This window comes from Schistocerca piceifrons, chromosome 3, assembly GCF_021461385.2.
Source record: "Schistocerca piceifrons isolate TAMUIC-IGC-003096 chromosome 3, iqSchPice1.1, whole genome shotgun sequence".
Taxonomy (NCBI): domain Eukaryota; kingdom Metazoa; phylum Arthropoda; class Insecta; order Orthoptera; family Acrididae; genus Schistocerca; species Schistocerca piceifrons.
In genome coordinates, this window is record NC_060140.1 from 537,817,651 (window position 1) to 537,835,300 (window position 17,650).

The following is a 17,650-nucleotide window of genomic DNA, read 5'->3' on the forward strand; positions in this document are numbered from 1 at the left end:
TCACGATTTGGAGAAGAGTGATTTGTGCCTCTAGCAAAAAAAAAAAAAAAAAACATTTTACAATAAATAACGTAAGTTTTCGTTTTACAATCCTGTTCCTAGGACAATATCTTGCATTGCTAAAACTCCCCCGGGTCTTGCATGTCCCCGACGTCCACATTTGTAGTCGGTCTTCTACGCGGCCCACTGTAGTCGGTCTTCTACGCGGCCCACAATGGGAAGAGTAGAAGGAACAGGGATACCCGATTTCACATGCAACATTCATTCCAACAGAATTAGCAATGACCAAAAGGGAAACTCTTCCTGTAAAAGAACTGGTTAAGTTGCACCGTCCAAGATTCTCCTTTTTGAAAGCAAAATCCTTACGGCTTCATGCATCCTTTTTCTTACGACGTACTTCAAGGAATTTAGGCATTAACTAATGATGTTGCCAAAAACATCATCATATTTACTCTCATTTGAATATTCTTTTTGACTTTGCATCCCCACTTGTGCTTATAAGTCCAAAAAATTCTGACACATTTTCTATCACTGATTTGTTCTTCGTAATTTAAAGGATTCATGCAACTTACAGTAGATTTTGGATTCAAATCATCGAATAATGGAAAGTGTAGTTCATTTTATACAAATACATAATCCATCATTTCCTTGAGAAGTCATATAATTTATCTATACTCAAAAACTTTTTATCCTAAATACATATATTTCTCCGCTTGATTGCTGTAATGAAAAAGTTATTAACATTGAGGAATGCGGATTCACTTCTTTCATTTATTCTCTGATTCATACGGCGTTCATACATGCACATATATGGAAATGGATTTTCAAACACAATTCCAAAACGAACACGAACCATTAAATAACTACTAATTCTATGAATATTACTTTCTTTAAACATTCATTAATAAATTAAAAGCTCTTAACTTCTAATTATAACACCTTTTCCTTTTAAAGTTCAACATGAATCAGTTTACCCTCGCGTTTGATGCGAGTCTCTTACAAAGCATACCTGTGTCGTCTATATCGATTCTAACTCTCGCGCCGAAGTCAACTGTTTTGCGCGGGAAACTATCTTTGCGGCGTTAACCGTCACTCACGATTCACTGCCACAACACATCCCTTCACACGTTTACACATCTAAGCGTGCACTTGAGATTATATATGAACATTCACTCGGAACCTCTTTTGATTATTCAGCGTCATTTGCGGGAAACATTTCATTCTTCTTGAAGGTCAGTTAGATCCTTTATAAATCTTGATGACAGTAGCAATGCTAAAGTTCGATGTTCACCCAAACCACAGGTGAAGCCTATCTCCACTATCTTCTTTGTAGCACTCGATAGTAATAGTTAGTCACTATTTCTATAATCTATGTCACTGATTAATTATTTCAGTTTAAAGTTTTCTAACATTACACACACAGTTTATTGTTATGTTTTTACGAGCGTTCATCTCTGTCACTCGCAACATCCTAATCTTCATTAAATTTTTTCATGTCGTTATGGGAAAATAATCCTTTTATTTTGTTCGATCCCGGGTATGCTAACAGATAAGCCCCAGGATTCGGAATTTGTAGGATAATGTATGGGCCAGTATATAATAACTCCCATTTCTTTATACTTCTCTTTATTAAGGATGATTTGGTATGTCTTTTGACTAGTACCTTCTCTCCGACATGGTATGTCTGTACCCTCTCGATTAATTTGTCATATTGTTGTTTTCTCTGATCAGCCTTTTTCGTCATATTTATGATGGCTTGTCTTATTTTTTCTTCCCAAGGCATCTCAGTTTCCTGAGTTTTGGGCATATGGTCAGTCCAGAAGTTTTCCTCTTTTGCTTCGAACATCAATTCACGAGGTGTATATCCAGTTGAGGAGTGGGGCATGTTATTCCATATCTGCTCAAACTCTTCCACATAATTTGCCCACGCAGTCTGCTTATTATGGCAATACGTCCTCATAAATCGATTGAACTCTCTAAAAATTCTCTCAACCAAATTGCCTTGTGGGTGGTAAAATGATGTTAGTATGTGTTTCACACCGACTTGAGACAAAGTCTGTTTCCATCGGAGTCCCGTGAATATCTTAGCATTGTCTGTTAGGATCGCTTTAGGTGTACCAACATGTGGAAGATAATCCCTTATCAATCTTAGTACAATTACTCTAGCTGTAGCCGCCTTTATCGGGTATAGCTTCACGTATTTCGTACACACATCGAGAAATGCCAACACATATTTAACACCACCTCTTGAAGTAGGTAACGGTCCACACAGATCGCACGAAATTAATTCTTTTGGTTCTTGGACTAATATAGAGCATAATGGGTGCTTAGTCCCTTTTGAATCCGGCTTTGTTTTTTGACAGATTATGCATCTCTTTAAGACCTCATGCACTCTGCGCTTTATGTTGGGAAAATAACAGTACCCACTTATCTTGTCTGCACATTTTGTCGCACCGAAATGTCCCCAGGTTAAATGAGTGAACCATACAAGTTTCTCTATTTGCGCCTCAGGTATACAAACACACCAACGGACTTTGTTTGGCCTTCCACAGCGGAAAAATAATACGCCATTCACCAGCTTGTAATAATTTGCCATCTGATCCGAAGGTTGCTGTTGTAACCTTTGAATGACACTTCCCCATTGAACATCTCTTTTCTGTAACTGGGCCATATGCGCACACAAATTGACGTAGTATGTCTTAAATGGATTTTCCTGCAGCAGCAATACAGGGAATTCTGAGTTATTGTTTACTTCAATCTCTTTAGTCAAACCCTGCGGTGACCTTGATGGAGCGTCAGCAATAATGTTTTGCTGTCCTGAGACATGCACGATCTTAAACTGGTATTGTTGCAGAGCGAGAGTCCATCTAGCCAGTCTGGGGTGTAACAGTTTACACTTTTGTAAAAACGTTAATGATTGATGATCGCAACATACGATAGTCTTTGACCCATATAGATAATAATGAAATTTTTTAAATCCCCAGACGACCGCAAGAGCCTCTAATTCTGTCGTCGTGTAAGTTCGTTCACAGTTGGACAAAACACGACTAGCAAACGCAATAGGACAGAAGGTAAGTTGTCCATTTATCTTGCGTACTTGGAAAAGGCACGCTCCAAGACCCACATTCGACGAATCTGTTGACAAGTAAAATTCTTCTTGCATGTCCGGATGGTACAAAAGCGGTGCATTTACTAATTGCTTCTTTATCTCTTCGAATGCTTCTTGACACTCTAATGTCCAGAGCCAGGGCACATCCTTCTTCAGCAAACTATTTAGAGCTGCTGCATTCATGGCCTGATTTGTTATAAACCTTCTAAAAAATGAGGCAAGACCCATAAACCCTTTTAATTGCCTCCTATTTCTGGGTGTTGGAAACTTACTAATCGCAATTAGCTTCTCCTTGGTTGGTAAAATTCCCTTTGCGTCAATTATATGCCCCAGGAACTTGATTCTGTTTACTGCAAAATGGGATTTCTGTAGGTTAGCAGTTATTCCCATGGTTTTGAACACGTCCAACACCCGACTCAGTAAGGTAATATGCTCCTCCCAAGTCTTCGATGCTGTAAGCAAATCATCAACAAACACTGTTATCCTGCTTCTTAGTTCCGGGCCTAGTGCATAATCTAGAGCTGCTATAAAGATTCCAGCACTAATGTTGAGTTCGAAAGGAACTACAGTAAATTGGTAACTTCTTCTGGAATAAATGAAAGCCGTATATTTCCTTGCTGACTCATCCAGCTTGACTTGCCAATAAGAACTCCGCAAATCAATGCTCGTCAAATATTGGACATCCTGGAACCGTTGTATAAGTTCGTCTATGTTTTCCGGATGTGTTCTCACTGGGATAATGATTTTATTTATTTCTCTGGCGTCGAGTACCAGTCTCACAGTCCCATTTGCTTTTGGAACGACCAACAATGGGGAGCAGTATGGGCTTGTAGAGGGTTCGATCAAACCCCATTTCAACATGCGATCTATTTCTTTTTGAACTTGAGCCTTTAACCTCCAGGGAACAGGATAGAAAGTTCTACAATACGTTTCGTGCGGCTTAACGTAGAGATGGCTTATGTATCCCTTAATAACTCCTGGCCTTTCATCAAACACGTTTTTATACGCTAATAATAATTCATTGAGCTGCTTCTTCTGATCTTCAATAATGCAGTCGGATTCATTTAACTTCTCATACACTAATTGACCGAAATCTCCTTTGACTTGGAACTCATTAATTACGTGCTGTTTAGAATTTTGTGCCGTCCTGATTACTTGCACACTGATCCCACTATTATATTTTCTGGTAATGCTTTCTTTTTTCAACAAGTCCAACTCAATTTCTTGTTTATTTACATTTAACCAAATTTTTCCTGTTTTAAAATCTATTCTGCATCCGTATTGACGTAGGCTGTCGACTCCGATAATGCAATCTACCACCAAATTTTTCACAACAAGGAATGTGCTTAATATTGCTACATTTCCGACTTCTACACTAAGTAGTGACTGCACTTTTACATTAGCCGATCGAGCCCCAACGGCGCCTATTATTCTGCAGTTTTGAACTGGAAAAATTGGTACTCGTCTTATATTTCTGATCTTGTTGAATAGAGCCTCCGAAATAACATTTGTGGTTGCAGCTGTGTCTAAAACCGCCACTATAGGTACAGTCTCCAAAATGACTTGCACTTCGGCTACTGCCACCTGTTCCTTATCCTCATCTTGGGGTTCTAAGTCCTCGGTCAATTCATGTGCCAGTAATCGTCCATCATTATACGTTAGCATGGGTACACATATCCTGTTGCCCCTCAACCAATTGTTGACCGCTCCTCCGGGGCACGAGTGGGTCCTTACAAGTTTGTTGGATTTTGATTTGCCTGCTGGTTGACATCGTCTGTCACTTCGGTAATTACCGGTTTATTCGCAGATGTCCGTCCCCACTGATGTTGGTTATTTGAGTTCATTCCCCCGGTTGATTCCACTTTCTATTACTGTTATTATTCCAGGCTTGAGATCTGAAATTCCTTTCGTTCCCCCACACGGGATTGTATCTTTTCCCATTCCTGTTGTTCCTTGGATAGCCCCTCGCAAGACTATTGCCGGTATTACTATTGAGATTTTGAGGGGTTTCTCCACTATTTAACGATCTCTGTGCATTCCCTTGCCTATCGTTTGGCGGAGGTTCTATCTCCCTATATTGGAATCTGTTATTACGGGCTTTCTGGTTGTTCTCTTCGATAATATCTATATGGTCTAACGTCGTGAGGAACGACTCCAAGTCTTTATCGTTGCCGTAAATCAATTGATTCCGGATGCTGGTTGGTAGTCTTGCCTTAAGTATGTTTATTATATCTGGCAAGGGCATAGGTCTGTCCCAATACCTTGTTTTATTTATATATTTTTCAAAATACTTCCTAAGGCTTCCTTTTGAAAAGGAGAAAGGCTCTGGGTAGAGCACCTCCTGCCTCAGGCGTTCCTGTACTCCTTCTGACCAGAACTTTGCTAAAAACGCCTTCTCAAAATTGTCATACGTCGAGCAAACAGAAGTCATGTCCGAAGCCCATATCGCCCCCGAACCTTGTATATATCCTGTGACGAAACTGATCTTCTGCCACTCCGACCAATTTCTGGGTAGCACTCCTCTGAAACTTCGAATAAAAACAATTGGATGGACCCCCCTTTTGTCAGTGTTAAAAATCTGGAATTGCCGATGCTTTATCATTTTTTCTTCGGCATGGCAAAGGCTTTCGTAATCTCCGTTAGATAAGACTTCACGCGAACAACTAGCTCGTGGCAATTTAATGTTTGAGTTACTTACACAAGTCGGTATCGTGTGCGAATGTGCAGTAACTGGCTCTATAGTCGCTGCCAACTTCTGCTGCTGGCCTGTATTCATTTGTTCTGAGCCTTGTTGTAAAACACGCATCGACTCTTCTATCGTTTGTTTCCAATGCTCTAAATCAGCACCTAACTGCTGTCGCACTTCCTCAAGTCCTTTCGCAAACAGATTCTCTTCCTGTTTGCCAGATAGACTCTGGAATGCTGCCTTAACATTTTGCTCAACGTTTTCACACATTAGCCTTTTATTTTCTAATGTGATTTCGGATAATTTACCCGTTAATACATTAATTTGGTGGTCTATAACGTCTTGACGCTCTGTCAGATGTTCAACACTTTCTTTTAGGTTAGTCTGCGTACGTGCCAATTCATCTTGCTTTTGTGCTAATTGTGGAACCATTTCCACCTGTTCCCGTACAGTATCTATCTTAATAGCCACATACTCCATTTCTACACGTACGCGGTGAGTAGATTCCTCACATTTAGCTTTCACCAATTCTATTTGTGCGGTTAATTTTCGTTCCGTCTCTTCGGCCTGATCTTTAAGTTCCTTGGTCTTCGCCTCTATCCGCTGCTCTAATTCGGAAAAACTGTCTTGTAACTGCTGCTTAATCTCAGTTTTCAAATTTTCCTGTCCTTCCGTAACTGAGGCTAATTTCGCGTTCAAATCATTTTTCCCTTCAGTAACTGAGGCTAATTTTGTATTCAAATCATTTTGCCCTTCAGTAACTGAGGCTAATTTCGCGTTCAAATCATTTTGCCCCTCAGTTACTGAGGCTAATTTCGCGTTCATGTCGGTTTTCAAATTTTCCTGCCCTTCAGTAACTGAGGCTAATTTTGTATTCGTGTTATTCATGCTCTCGGTTATCATCTGCATCTGTCTCATGATAATGACTAATGGATCTAATCCATGTTCCGTACTTGCCGTTACATGTCCCTCCGTATCTACAGGGCGTTCTATTGCGCTATCTATAGCCATCGGTTCTACAACACTTCTTACTGCATCATTATTATCAGTGCTAACAGCTGAAGGCTGTTGCTTGCTGCTCTGCTCTGCTTGACTCATCTTAAACATTGCCCTAGTTAAAACCATATAAATGTTCTACCGTCAATATATATATATATATCTTCCTTCTACTGTCACTATATGTAACTTCGTTCACACAGGAGTACTTCTGTGGCTAGTTTCTTACTGTACTTACACAGATAAATGCAACTGGGGCAGGTCAATCGAACTACATCTAGCATGAACACAATTAATCAATGTTCAAATATCCAATAATACTAAATAGAAAAGCGTATACTTCATCTATACTAGCAAGCTTTAATAATAAAATTACACATCTGGCCTTCTCTCTGCGCCCAGCGTGTTGTTTTATGTTCTTATTTGTAGATCCACTTAATTTGACTGCGAGTATTTCTTCTCTTTTCCAAGCGTCAGTTAAGTTGGCTCGTCGTAGTTCACATGAAACAGAGAACAAAATTATTTTAGCAACGTCCAAAAACGTGTCCTGTCACGGATTGGCCATTATAATGAACTATGTAATGTTATTGGGAATGCAGCTTGCCGCTAACTTGGTGTAATGTTTTGTCTGTAAAGACGTCTATTTGTTGCCTTTGTGATTCCTTCACTCTCACACATAAATCTGTACCGTAAAGTAAGGGCCTCCTGTTTTGTCTTTAGGCTGATCCGTGATAAGACAGGCAAACAATTATACTACTGGAAGATTCTGAGTATTTTCTCTAATTTCATTCACTCTCTCTCTCTCTCTCTCTCTCTCTTCTATGTACGATTTTAAATATAATATTTCATTACGTGAAATCAGCCCAATAGAATCTCTGGTGGAGCCCTTCGTCTTAACATTCAGCGGCTGGCTTGCTGTAAAAGGTCTTGATATCTATTATTATTGTTAAGCGCTGCATTCAGTTGGGAAAATCGATCGTTTGAACAATTCGTTCCTTTTACGACAGATTTTGAATTTCAGATGTGTCCGAAGCCTTTTTGGACGATTTTATAAAGACTTGTCGATTGCAGGCTCTCTTCGTCACAGCTGAAACTTCCCCACTAATTACAGGGCCAAGGCGATCGTCAGTGATTCAGACAAAGAACTCATTCGTCATTCACTCTAGAATAAAAGGGTCACAAACCTTATTTCTGAGGAAAATTGTATATTCAATCCATCTCCATTACATGTTCCGTTTTCTGTTGATTCCAAGTCTTACTTAATTTGCATTTTCAGTTTTTCTCTCTCTTCAAATAACCCGCTAGTGGCACAAACGTTAATAGCTCGCTTTAGCAAGAAGAAGAGCAAATATGTCTCTTTTAGAAACCCGACAATCTTCCAACAGATACTTCCGAAGCTGTCCTCCTTATCCCTCTATAATAACCATGGAGAATACATATATGTCTCTCTGTTATTCCAAAGAATAAACGTACTGGAAAATACCTTGGCGTCGACGAGCTGTCGGCGCATATATTACTAGAAAATCCGATCAGATGCTTTTCAAAAGCGAATAAATGTGGATCATTTGATTGACCATTATTAATTATTGCGTGGTAGAGGGTAATTTTCCGTGGGGAGATTACAAGTTCTAGAATCATTCAAAGGGAGTATACATTCTGTATCTCAGAAGTACCCGGATCATGCTATATTAGTCGGAGGCGACTTCAACCTACCTATTATAGACTGGGATGTCTATGGATTCATTACAGGTGGAACAGACGAGCTGTCTTGTGAATTACTTTTGAACACATTATCCGAAAACTGTCTTGAGCAGCTAAATCGACAGCCAACGCATAATGGAAATATTTTAGATCTGGTAGCCACGAACAGACCAGACCTCATCGACGGTGTCAGAGTTGAGACAGGGATTAGTGATCATGAAGTTGTCATTAAGTCTATAGTTACGAAAGTTAAAAAGTCGGTCAAGAAGGCTAGGAGAGTATTCTTACTAGAAAGAGCAGATAAGCAGTTGTTAGCATCCCACGTAGTAAATGAATCGACTTTATTTACTTCCGGTACGATGGACGTGGAAGAATTATAGGCAAATTTTAAACACGTTGTAAATCACGCATTGGACAAGTATGCGCCGAAAAAGTGGGTTACAGACGGAAAAGACCCACCGTGGTTTAACAGCACAATTCGGAGAATGCTCAGGAACCAAAGGCAGTTGCACTCGCGGTACAAGAAAGATCGGTAGAATGAGAACAGGCAAAAGTTAGTAGAGATCCGTGCTGCTGTAAAAAGAGCGATGTGCGAAGCATTCAACCACTACCACCGTCATACCTTAGCAAAAGATCTATCTGAAAACCCAAGGAAATTCTGGTCTTTACGTAAAATCGGTAAGCGGGTCGAAGGCTTCCATCCAGTCACTCACTGATCAGTCTGGCCTGGCAATGGAAGACAGCAAAACGAAAGCTGAAATTTTAAATTTAGCATTTGAGAAATCTTTCACGCACGAGGATCGTACAAACATACCGCCGTTTGAGTCTTGTACAGATTCCCGTATGGAGGACATAGTGATAGACAACCCTGGGGTTGTGAAGCAGCTGAATGGGTTGAAGATAAATAAATCGCTGGGTCCTGATGGGATCCCAATTCGGTTTTACAGAGAGTACTCTACTGCATTGGCTCCTTAATTAGCTTGCATTTATCGCGAATCTCTTGCCCAACGTAAAGTCCCGAGCGACTGGAAAAAAGCGCAGGTGACGCCTGTATATGAGAAGGGTAGAAGGACGGATCCTCAATATTACAGACCAATATCCTTAACATCGGTTTGTTGCAGGATTCTCGAACATATTCTCAGTTCGAATATAATGAATATCCTTGAGAGAAAGATGTTGCTGTCCGTGCATCAGCACGGCTTTAGAAAGCATCGCTCCTACGAAACCCAACTCGCCCTTTTTTCACATGATATCTCGCGAACCATGGATGAAGGGTATCACACGGATGCCAGATTCCTTGACTTCTGGAAAGCGTTTGACTCGGTGCCCCACTGCAGACTCCTAAGGTACGAGCATATGGGATTGGTTCCCAAGTATGTGAGTGGCTCGAAGACTTCTTAAGTAATAGAAGCCAGTACGTTGTCCTCGATGGTGAGTGTTCATCGGAGGTGAGGGTATCATCTGGAGTGCCCCAGGGAAGTGTGCTAGATCCGCTGTTGTTTTCTATCTACATAAATGATCTTTTGGATAGGGTGGATAGCAATGTGCGGCTGTTTGCTGATGATGCTATGGTGTACGGGAAGGTGTCGTCGTTGAGTGACTGTAGGAGGATACAAGATGACTTGGACAGGATTTGTGATTGGTGTAAAGAATGGCAGTTAACTCTAAATATAGATAAATGTAAATTAATGCAGATGAATAGGAAAAAGAATCCTGTAATGTTTGAATACTCCATTAGTAGTGTAGCGCTTGACACAGTCACGTCGATTAAATATTTGGGCGTAACATTGCAGAGCGATATGAAGTGGGAGAAGCATGTAATGGCAGTTGTGGGGAAGGCGGATAGTCGTCTTCGGTTCATTGGTAGAATTTTGGGAAGATTGATCTGTAAAGGAGATCGCTCATAAAACTCTAGTACGACCTATTCTTGAGTACTGCTCGAGCGTTTGGGATCCCTATCAGGTCGGATTGAGGGAGGACATAGAAGCAATTCAGAGGCGGGCTGCTAGATTTGTTACTGGTAGGTTTGATCATCACGCGAATGTTACGGAAATGTTCAGGAGTTCAGGTGGGAGTCTCTAGAGGAAAGGAGGCGTTCTTTTCGTGAATCGCTACTGAGGAAATTTAGAGAACCAGCATTTGAGGCTGACTGCAGTACAATTTTACTGCCTCCAACTTACATTTCGCGGAAAGGACCCAAAGATAAGAGAGATTAGGGCTCGTACAGAGGCATATAGGCAGTCATTTTTCCCTCGTTCTGTTTGGGAGTGGTACAGGGAGCGAAGATGCTAGTTGTGGTACGAGGTACCCTCCGCTACGCACCGTATGATGGATTGCGGGGTATGTATGTAGATGTAGATGTAGATACTAGACAGGTGTTTTATGGTCAAATGCAATAACGTGTTCTGCAGGCTTAACTAATTTCTCTACTTTTATTAAACACGAATTTCTCTCGGTACTGTGGTCCAGTCCCTGTAGGTGTAAAGTTATGGTCTCTTCTACACCTGTTTTAAGCAATTAATTCTGTTTCGCGACACAAACTTCTCTGTCATTCAGCATCCACTGTCGTTTTCTCGTTCACTATCGTTTACAGTTGTAATGCGGCCATAATTCAAAACTTTGTCACATTAAAACCATGGGTACCATCCGTACTTGAATCCGAGACAAGTGCCATTTATGGCCAAGTGCTCTATAGAGCCGCTCTTACAGTTTTACTACCACAAGTACCTTGTGGGACTAGCCCTACTCTTAGAAAGGTTACTGTGGAGAAACGGCTAACCACAGTCTGCGGTATTGTTTGCAGAATGAATTTTCACTCTTTAGCGGAGTGTTCACTGATTTGAAACTTTTGTGAACTGTCCAGTCCTGGTTGGAGTCCTGCTCCAGCACAGTTTTAATCTGGCAGAAAACTTCAAATCAGCGTACACTCAGCTGTAGAGTAAACATTCATTCTCACCCTTACAAATTTTTCTGCAGTTTTTCTAGGTTTTTTCAAGTTATTTATGTTTTAGTTTTATGTTTTACTTATAGAATTATGTTTGACATTTCTTTGTTGACAAGCTGAATTGATTAACCAAGTGTTTAAAGAGGTCCCTTCTTTCTTATATTGCACCACAATTTTATCTGAATATTACTAACGTATCATTGTAAATTTAATTTATTTTACCTGTGATACCATACTGCAGAAGAGAAGTTCCTTATGTGGTAAGTTGTTTCGTTCCAGGAACTAAATAACCAATGTATATCACGTTTGGTGGGTTAAGAAGCAGAGATGCAAATCGGTTTGCGACAAAGATCCCTTCATAAAAATTCACAACATAATGATATCCTTAATGCAATTTCAGTCACTTGATGTTATGCTGAGAAAAAGAGTAACATAGATCTTTGGATTTATTTGCAGGAGAAGCTGTATATGTCAACCATCGTATGGACTGCAAATATAGAACCACCAACAGAGAGCGCTTTCCTGACGGAATCTCCCATTTCAATTTTGAACGAAGGCCGTTTTGCGAAAGTGCCTCTCATGATCGGTGTCACTTCTGCTGAACTTGGTGAGTGTGAAATGATTATGCATTAGTACAAATGGAGCACATGCACAAAATTTACTTCCTGAAGTGAGCGCTTACTGAATCTAACTCTTTTGTCTTCAGGTTTCAGCATCCTCAGCCAGTCAGAGGTGATCACCAACCTGAACGAAAAATTTGAGCAAGTCGTGGGCCCCTGTCTTCACCTACCGACAACCGAAGAGCAGACAGAAGCTGCCTTGAGAATTAGAAATTTTTATTTTGTCAACGAAACTATCTCTGCAGAAAATCCAGAGCCATTAGTGCAGGTGAGTCAATACTTAAGTGATCTTTTTCTACTGTGCGATAGCTGTAACAAAAGGATGACACGAAAATTAACGATCTGGTTATAGAAAACCTGAGAGGTTGGTTGTCTTTTTAAATGCTACTATACGGGTACCCACCTTTATAGGAATGGTGTTCAGACCGTGTGCTGCGCGATTTGCGCTGTTAGTGGTGTTAGTGTCGTGACTCTCTGTCAGTCGGCGGTACGGATACGGCGACGCAGGACTGAAACACGAGCATCAGCGTCCATTACAAGCGCAGACCTTTGACACGAGTCTGAGCAAGGTCAACAGGGCTTTAATCGTAAAGCTGTTCGCAACAGCGCTGCTGCTCTTAGCGAGTATCAAGCACTAAGTTTGAGGCATTAAAGGAATGCAAAGGGGTGCTTTTTGTGCACCACAGCTGAAGAACATGATCGCAAAATTCGAATAACTGGCTACCTGGGAATTGTTCATGAGAGAGGCCGACGGAGAATTGCGCCACAAATTGATGAAAAAGTTACTGCTGCCAGGGCTGAGAATGGTAAACGCAATGTGCGATCTTCAAGCAGCTGAACTTTCCACGCTCCACCATTCCCGGGCAGCAGTAGAGCAAAGTCTAGTGCGGTTCCAGGTTGTAATTGATGCAGATGGTCGTCACACTGAGCAGCGTGTGTAGCCTTAAACGTAGACGCGGTGAAACACGCACCCAGTAAGAAAGAATAAAAGGGTGAGGGGATGTGGAGGGTCGGGGAGGAAGGGGGGGGGGGCAGAAGTTGTGTGGTACTTCATCTTGTGGCTGTTATACTTGGAAACAGTGGTCACAGAGTTGGAAGCACTGAGCTCTACAGGAGCAATACAATAAAAGACGTAGATTATTAAAACATTTGTTTCTTAAATAAGACAAGGCACCAAGATGGCTAATTGCAGTGAACGGCACAAACAGAGCTCTTGCTTTAGGAAGAACAGTTTCAATTAAATGGGTTTCACGAGTATCTTTCACTGCAATAAGTTCTAGACAATTTTTCTTTTCGAAAAATTGAAGGCGTCTAATTCCAAAGAGTCGTGTCAGTGTTAACTGCATGTACCCTTGTTAATTATTTTGTTACAATTCGGGATCACAAAGTTCATGACTGACCAGTGATACAGTTAATTAATTGATAGAAAACCTCATAGCCTTGAGTACGCAACTGTGACTCTCAATAAAACAGTTAGGTTAAATACTTAAAGCAAGTAACACAGCCTCAAGCAAGCTTCCATCATTAACTACCAGCTAATACGCAAATATACTTTGACCGACGGTAGTCGTAACTTACCATGCGAAGAACAATTAGTTTAAAAACTTAAAAGCAAAATAACACATCATTAACAAAGTGACCATTACTGCCCAGCAGCAAATTTACTTACTATACGAGACATGATTTACTAAAAGAACCCCAAAGAACAACTGGCGATATGAGTATATGAAGAAGCACATATTTCATAAGCACAGACGGCCGTAACTGACGAGTAAAAGAAACAATTCCATTAACTATTTAAAACAAATAGCACTGCATCAAAGAAGAACCGATTATTGCCCAGCAGCTAACTTACTGACGCAATGACAGGTGTTATACGGAGAGAACGCCCAAGAACAACTGATAATATGAGTTATGAATAATCAAATACTGTTCAAACACCAGCGGGCCTAACTGACCAGTACAAGAACAATTAAATCCAATCTTACAAGAAATGTAACCGAGTATGAGCCAAGCGGTATACGTACGTGGCACGCCAAACTTTCAGTAAGCTTACAAACAGTGAAAGCCGATGTTTTAGGCCCCATTTTCCAGTTGCAGATGGCTCCCCATCCTGTAGGTAATTCACAGAGAGCATAGAAAAAAAGATTCTGCGTAATTTACATTGCTCATCTGCCACAAGCCAACCTTAACGAACGCCACTGTGTACACAACTGCGTGTAACATAGACACTCCGAGTCACATCAGTATCTTCCAAAATTTCGATACTAACTCACACGTGGGAAAACAGAGCACACGCTCGTCTTCGAGGGAACTCCCCTTCACAACCCAAAGCAGATGTAAGTCTTAAACACGGAGCAAGGTTACGACGATCTTGGAGACAGTCAAAGAACTTCTTTGTAAAGTTCGGGAATGCTCACTCTAGTTCCACAGGCAAGGAGTATTCCAAACCAGAGATCAGACCTTATCACAACGCGGTGCGACAACCAAAAGCCCCACGCCGACAGACTTCCTCGTCTGCAGCATAGGTCTTCCGCTGACAGCGGCCACCCATCTCTCCTCGCGCTGTCCTCCTACGACCATGTACACAACACCAATTTCCGAAGCTAGCCACCCGCAGCGTGCCCGAGGTTCACTACAGCCGCCTACCTCTGTCCATCACGTCTGACTTCAGACTTTATACTTACTGTTTGCGAGTCGTACCCTTTTGCCTGGAGCCACGTATCAATATATTTGCTTGTCTCAATCAACACCGGGCAGAATCGATGGGCACTCACCACATGGTACGCAGTTAACAAGTGTTACCCTCTACTGTGGAAACAGAAATGTTTCCGTTCAACGATTTATTCGTTATTTCTCTTCCGCTTGTTCTTATAAATGTTTCCACAAAGTTTCATTGTCCTACGATCACCCATTTATAATCATCCTGTACTACTAAAATGATAATTGAGATATACAAGGGCATGCGGACGAATACCTTTGATGTAGGTTTTGTGGTCGCCAAAGGACTGAAACACGCTACAATGCGCTTCGAACCAATCAACGGATGGATGTCCATATTAAGATCAAGGGGAAAATTTTTCAGTATAACAATTATAGACGTACCTGCACCCACAGAGGAGGCAAATGAACGACAGAGGGATGAGCTTTACAGCAAGGTAGAGCAGTTGTATGATCAGGCTCCCAAACATGGTGTTAAGATCTTAATAGGAGACTTGAATGCAAAAATAGGAAAAGAAGAGGCATTTCAAATAACTATAGGAAGACATAACCTCCATGAAATATTGATATTTAAATGACAATGGAGTTAGGGTTGTAGATTTTGCTGTAAGTAAGACATGACTGTCAGAATTACATGTTTTCCACGCAAAAAGATACACAAAGAAACACGAATGTCACCAGATGGACAAACTATATTGATTGACCGGAGGCACGGATCAGACGTAATGGATGTTAGGAGCCAACGTGGACTGAGGGTTAAGACCATCACAGAGTGAGAATTAAGTGCAGGCAAAGGATCTAACTATTGGTAAACATTAAGGTCACAAATAGAAGAGTCTTCACATTAAGAAATTAAAGTCAGAAGAAATACGGAGAGCATATCAGACGAAAATAGAAGAGGAGATTAAGAACGATACCAACACATCAAATGAACATATAGAAATAATGAGGAAAAAAATGTAAGACTGCAATCCTCGAGGCAGCTGGGGAGGTTTTAGGACTTATACGGACTCTAACGAAGGCAGGTTGGTTTGATGAAGAACGTATGAGAAGAATTGAGGAGCGTAACATAACACGAATGAAATTATTTCAAAGAAGAACTACAGAAAATCTGGATGACTAGAATAAGAAGTGCCGTGTAGCTAAGAGGGTTTGCAGAAAGAAGAAAAGAGCACTAGAAAAGAAAAAAATGGAAGAAATTGAATAGGTAGTAGAAGAGAAATGTACCAAAAGATTAAAGAAGGAAAGGCTGGGTTTCAGGCCAGAACAAATATACGTAGAAATAAAGAAGGGGATTTGATAGGGGAAGTAATAAAATACTCGACGGATGGGTAAAATACTTCGAAGAGTTACTGAACCCAGAAGTAGAAAGATTAGAACAAGGAGAACTGTTGGAAATAACTTATTATGGACCAGAGGTCTTAACACCAGAACCCACACTGGAGGAAGTGATATAAGCCATTAAGGCTTTAGAAAATAATAGGACACCTGGAGAAGATCAGATCCAGGCTGAACTTCTCAAATATGGTGGAAAGCAATACATAAAGTAATACTGAACATATGGCAGGAGGAGAGCATGCCAATGGAGTGAAAAACGACTATTATGTGACTTATATATAAAAAAGGAGATAAGTTAAACCGCCAGAATCACCGAGGAATATCCCTGCTAAGTACTACATATGCTAACTAGGAGGCTTACTCCCTATGTGGAAGAGAGAATTGGAGACTATCAGAGTGGCTTTAGAAGAAATAGAGCGACAACTGATCAAATATTCACATTACTCATACTACTTAAAAAATAAACATACATCAGCTTTATAACGATTTTAAACAAGCCTATGGTAGCATCTCAAGAGTGACATTGCGGAATGTGATGGAAGAGGCAAAGCTCGTTAAACTTTCTATGATGACCCTCAGTAAAACCAACTTTAAAGTAAAAATACAGGGCGAATTCCCCAGAGAAGAAGGGACTGAGACAATGTGACAATATCTCCTCACTGCTATTCAACCTCTGCCTGGAAAAAGTCATAAGTCAGATAGAGATAAATAGAGGGGGAACCATTTGTAATCGTTCACAGCTGCACCTAAAATACGCAGATGATCTCGCATTACTCGGGCGAAACACCGTTATGCTGGCTGATGCCTATCAACAACTGGAGAGAGGTGCAAGGGAACTTGGCCTGTTAGTCAATGTCGAAAAGACCAAATATATGGCAAAGACCAACCAGCGAAACCTACCAAATCTCAGGATAGCCTACAAGAAGTTTGAAAGGGTGAGAGACTTCAAGTACCTCGGATCGACTATCACAGAAACAAATTACGTCAGCAGCGAGGTGAAAGGTAGAATAGCAGCAGGCAACAGATGCTACTTTGCCACACTACCCATGCTTAGGAGCTCACTTCAATCACGAAAACATAAAATCCTCATTTACAAAACAATTGTAGGGCCAGTTGTTATGTGTGGTGCCGAGACATGGACCATGACTACAAATGAGGAATGGATCCTTAGCATTTTGGAGAGAAGGTTTCTGCGTAAAATATGCGGCCCAATATACGATCAAGAAGGTTCACGCATCCGTACGAATGCAGAATTAGAACAACTTTTTGATAAACCTGACATTGTCAGTATCATTAAAATAAGAAGACTGCGATGGGCAGGACACGTGGTCAGCATGGAGGAAGATAGAAGATGTAAGAAGATTTTTGATGACAAGGCTCGAGGCAAACGGCGGAAGGGACGTCCCAGAAAAAAATGGGTGGACGGAATTGAAGAAGGCATGAAAAAGGTTGGGTGCCAGAGAATGGAAAGTCCTGGACAGGATAGAATAGCAGGATATTGCGATGCAGGCCAAGGCCTTCCGAGGGCTGTAAAT

General features: G+C 40.9%; 1 protein-coding gene across 1 annotated transcript in view; it reads left to right on the forward strand.

Moving 5' to 3' along the window:
- The window catches only part of LOC124788811 (cholinesterase-like), a 112,621-nt gene that overhangs the window by 77,468 nt on the left and 17,503 nt on the right, over positions 1-17,650 (forward strand). Inside the window, exons 6-7 of the mRNA XM_047256092.1 lie at positions 11,893-12,043; positions 12,143-12,324. Of these exons, the coding sequence (XP_047112048.1) occupies positions 11,893-12,043; positions 12,143-12,324 (333 nt within the window). The remainder of the gene's footprint in view (positions 1-11,892; positions 12,044-12,142; positions 12,325-17,650) is intronic.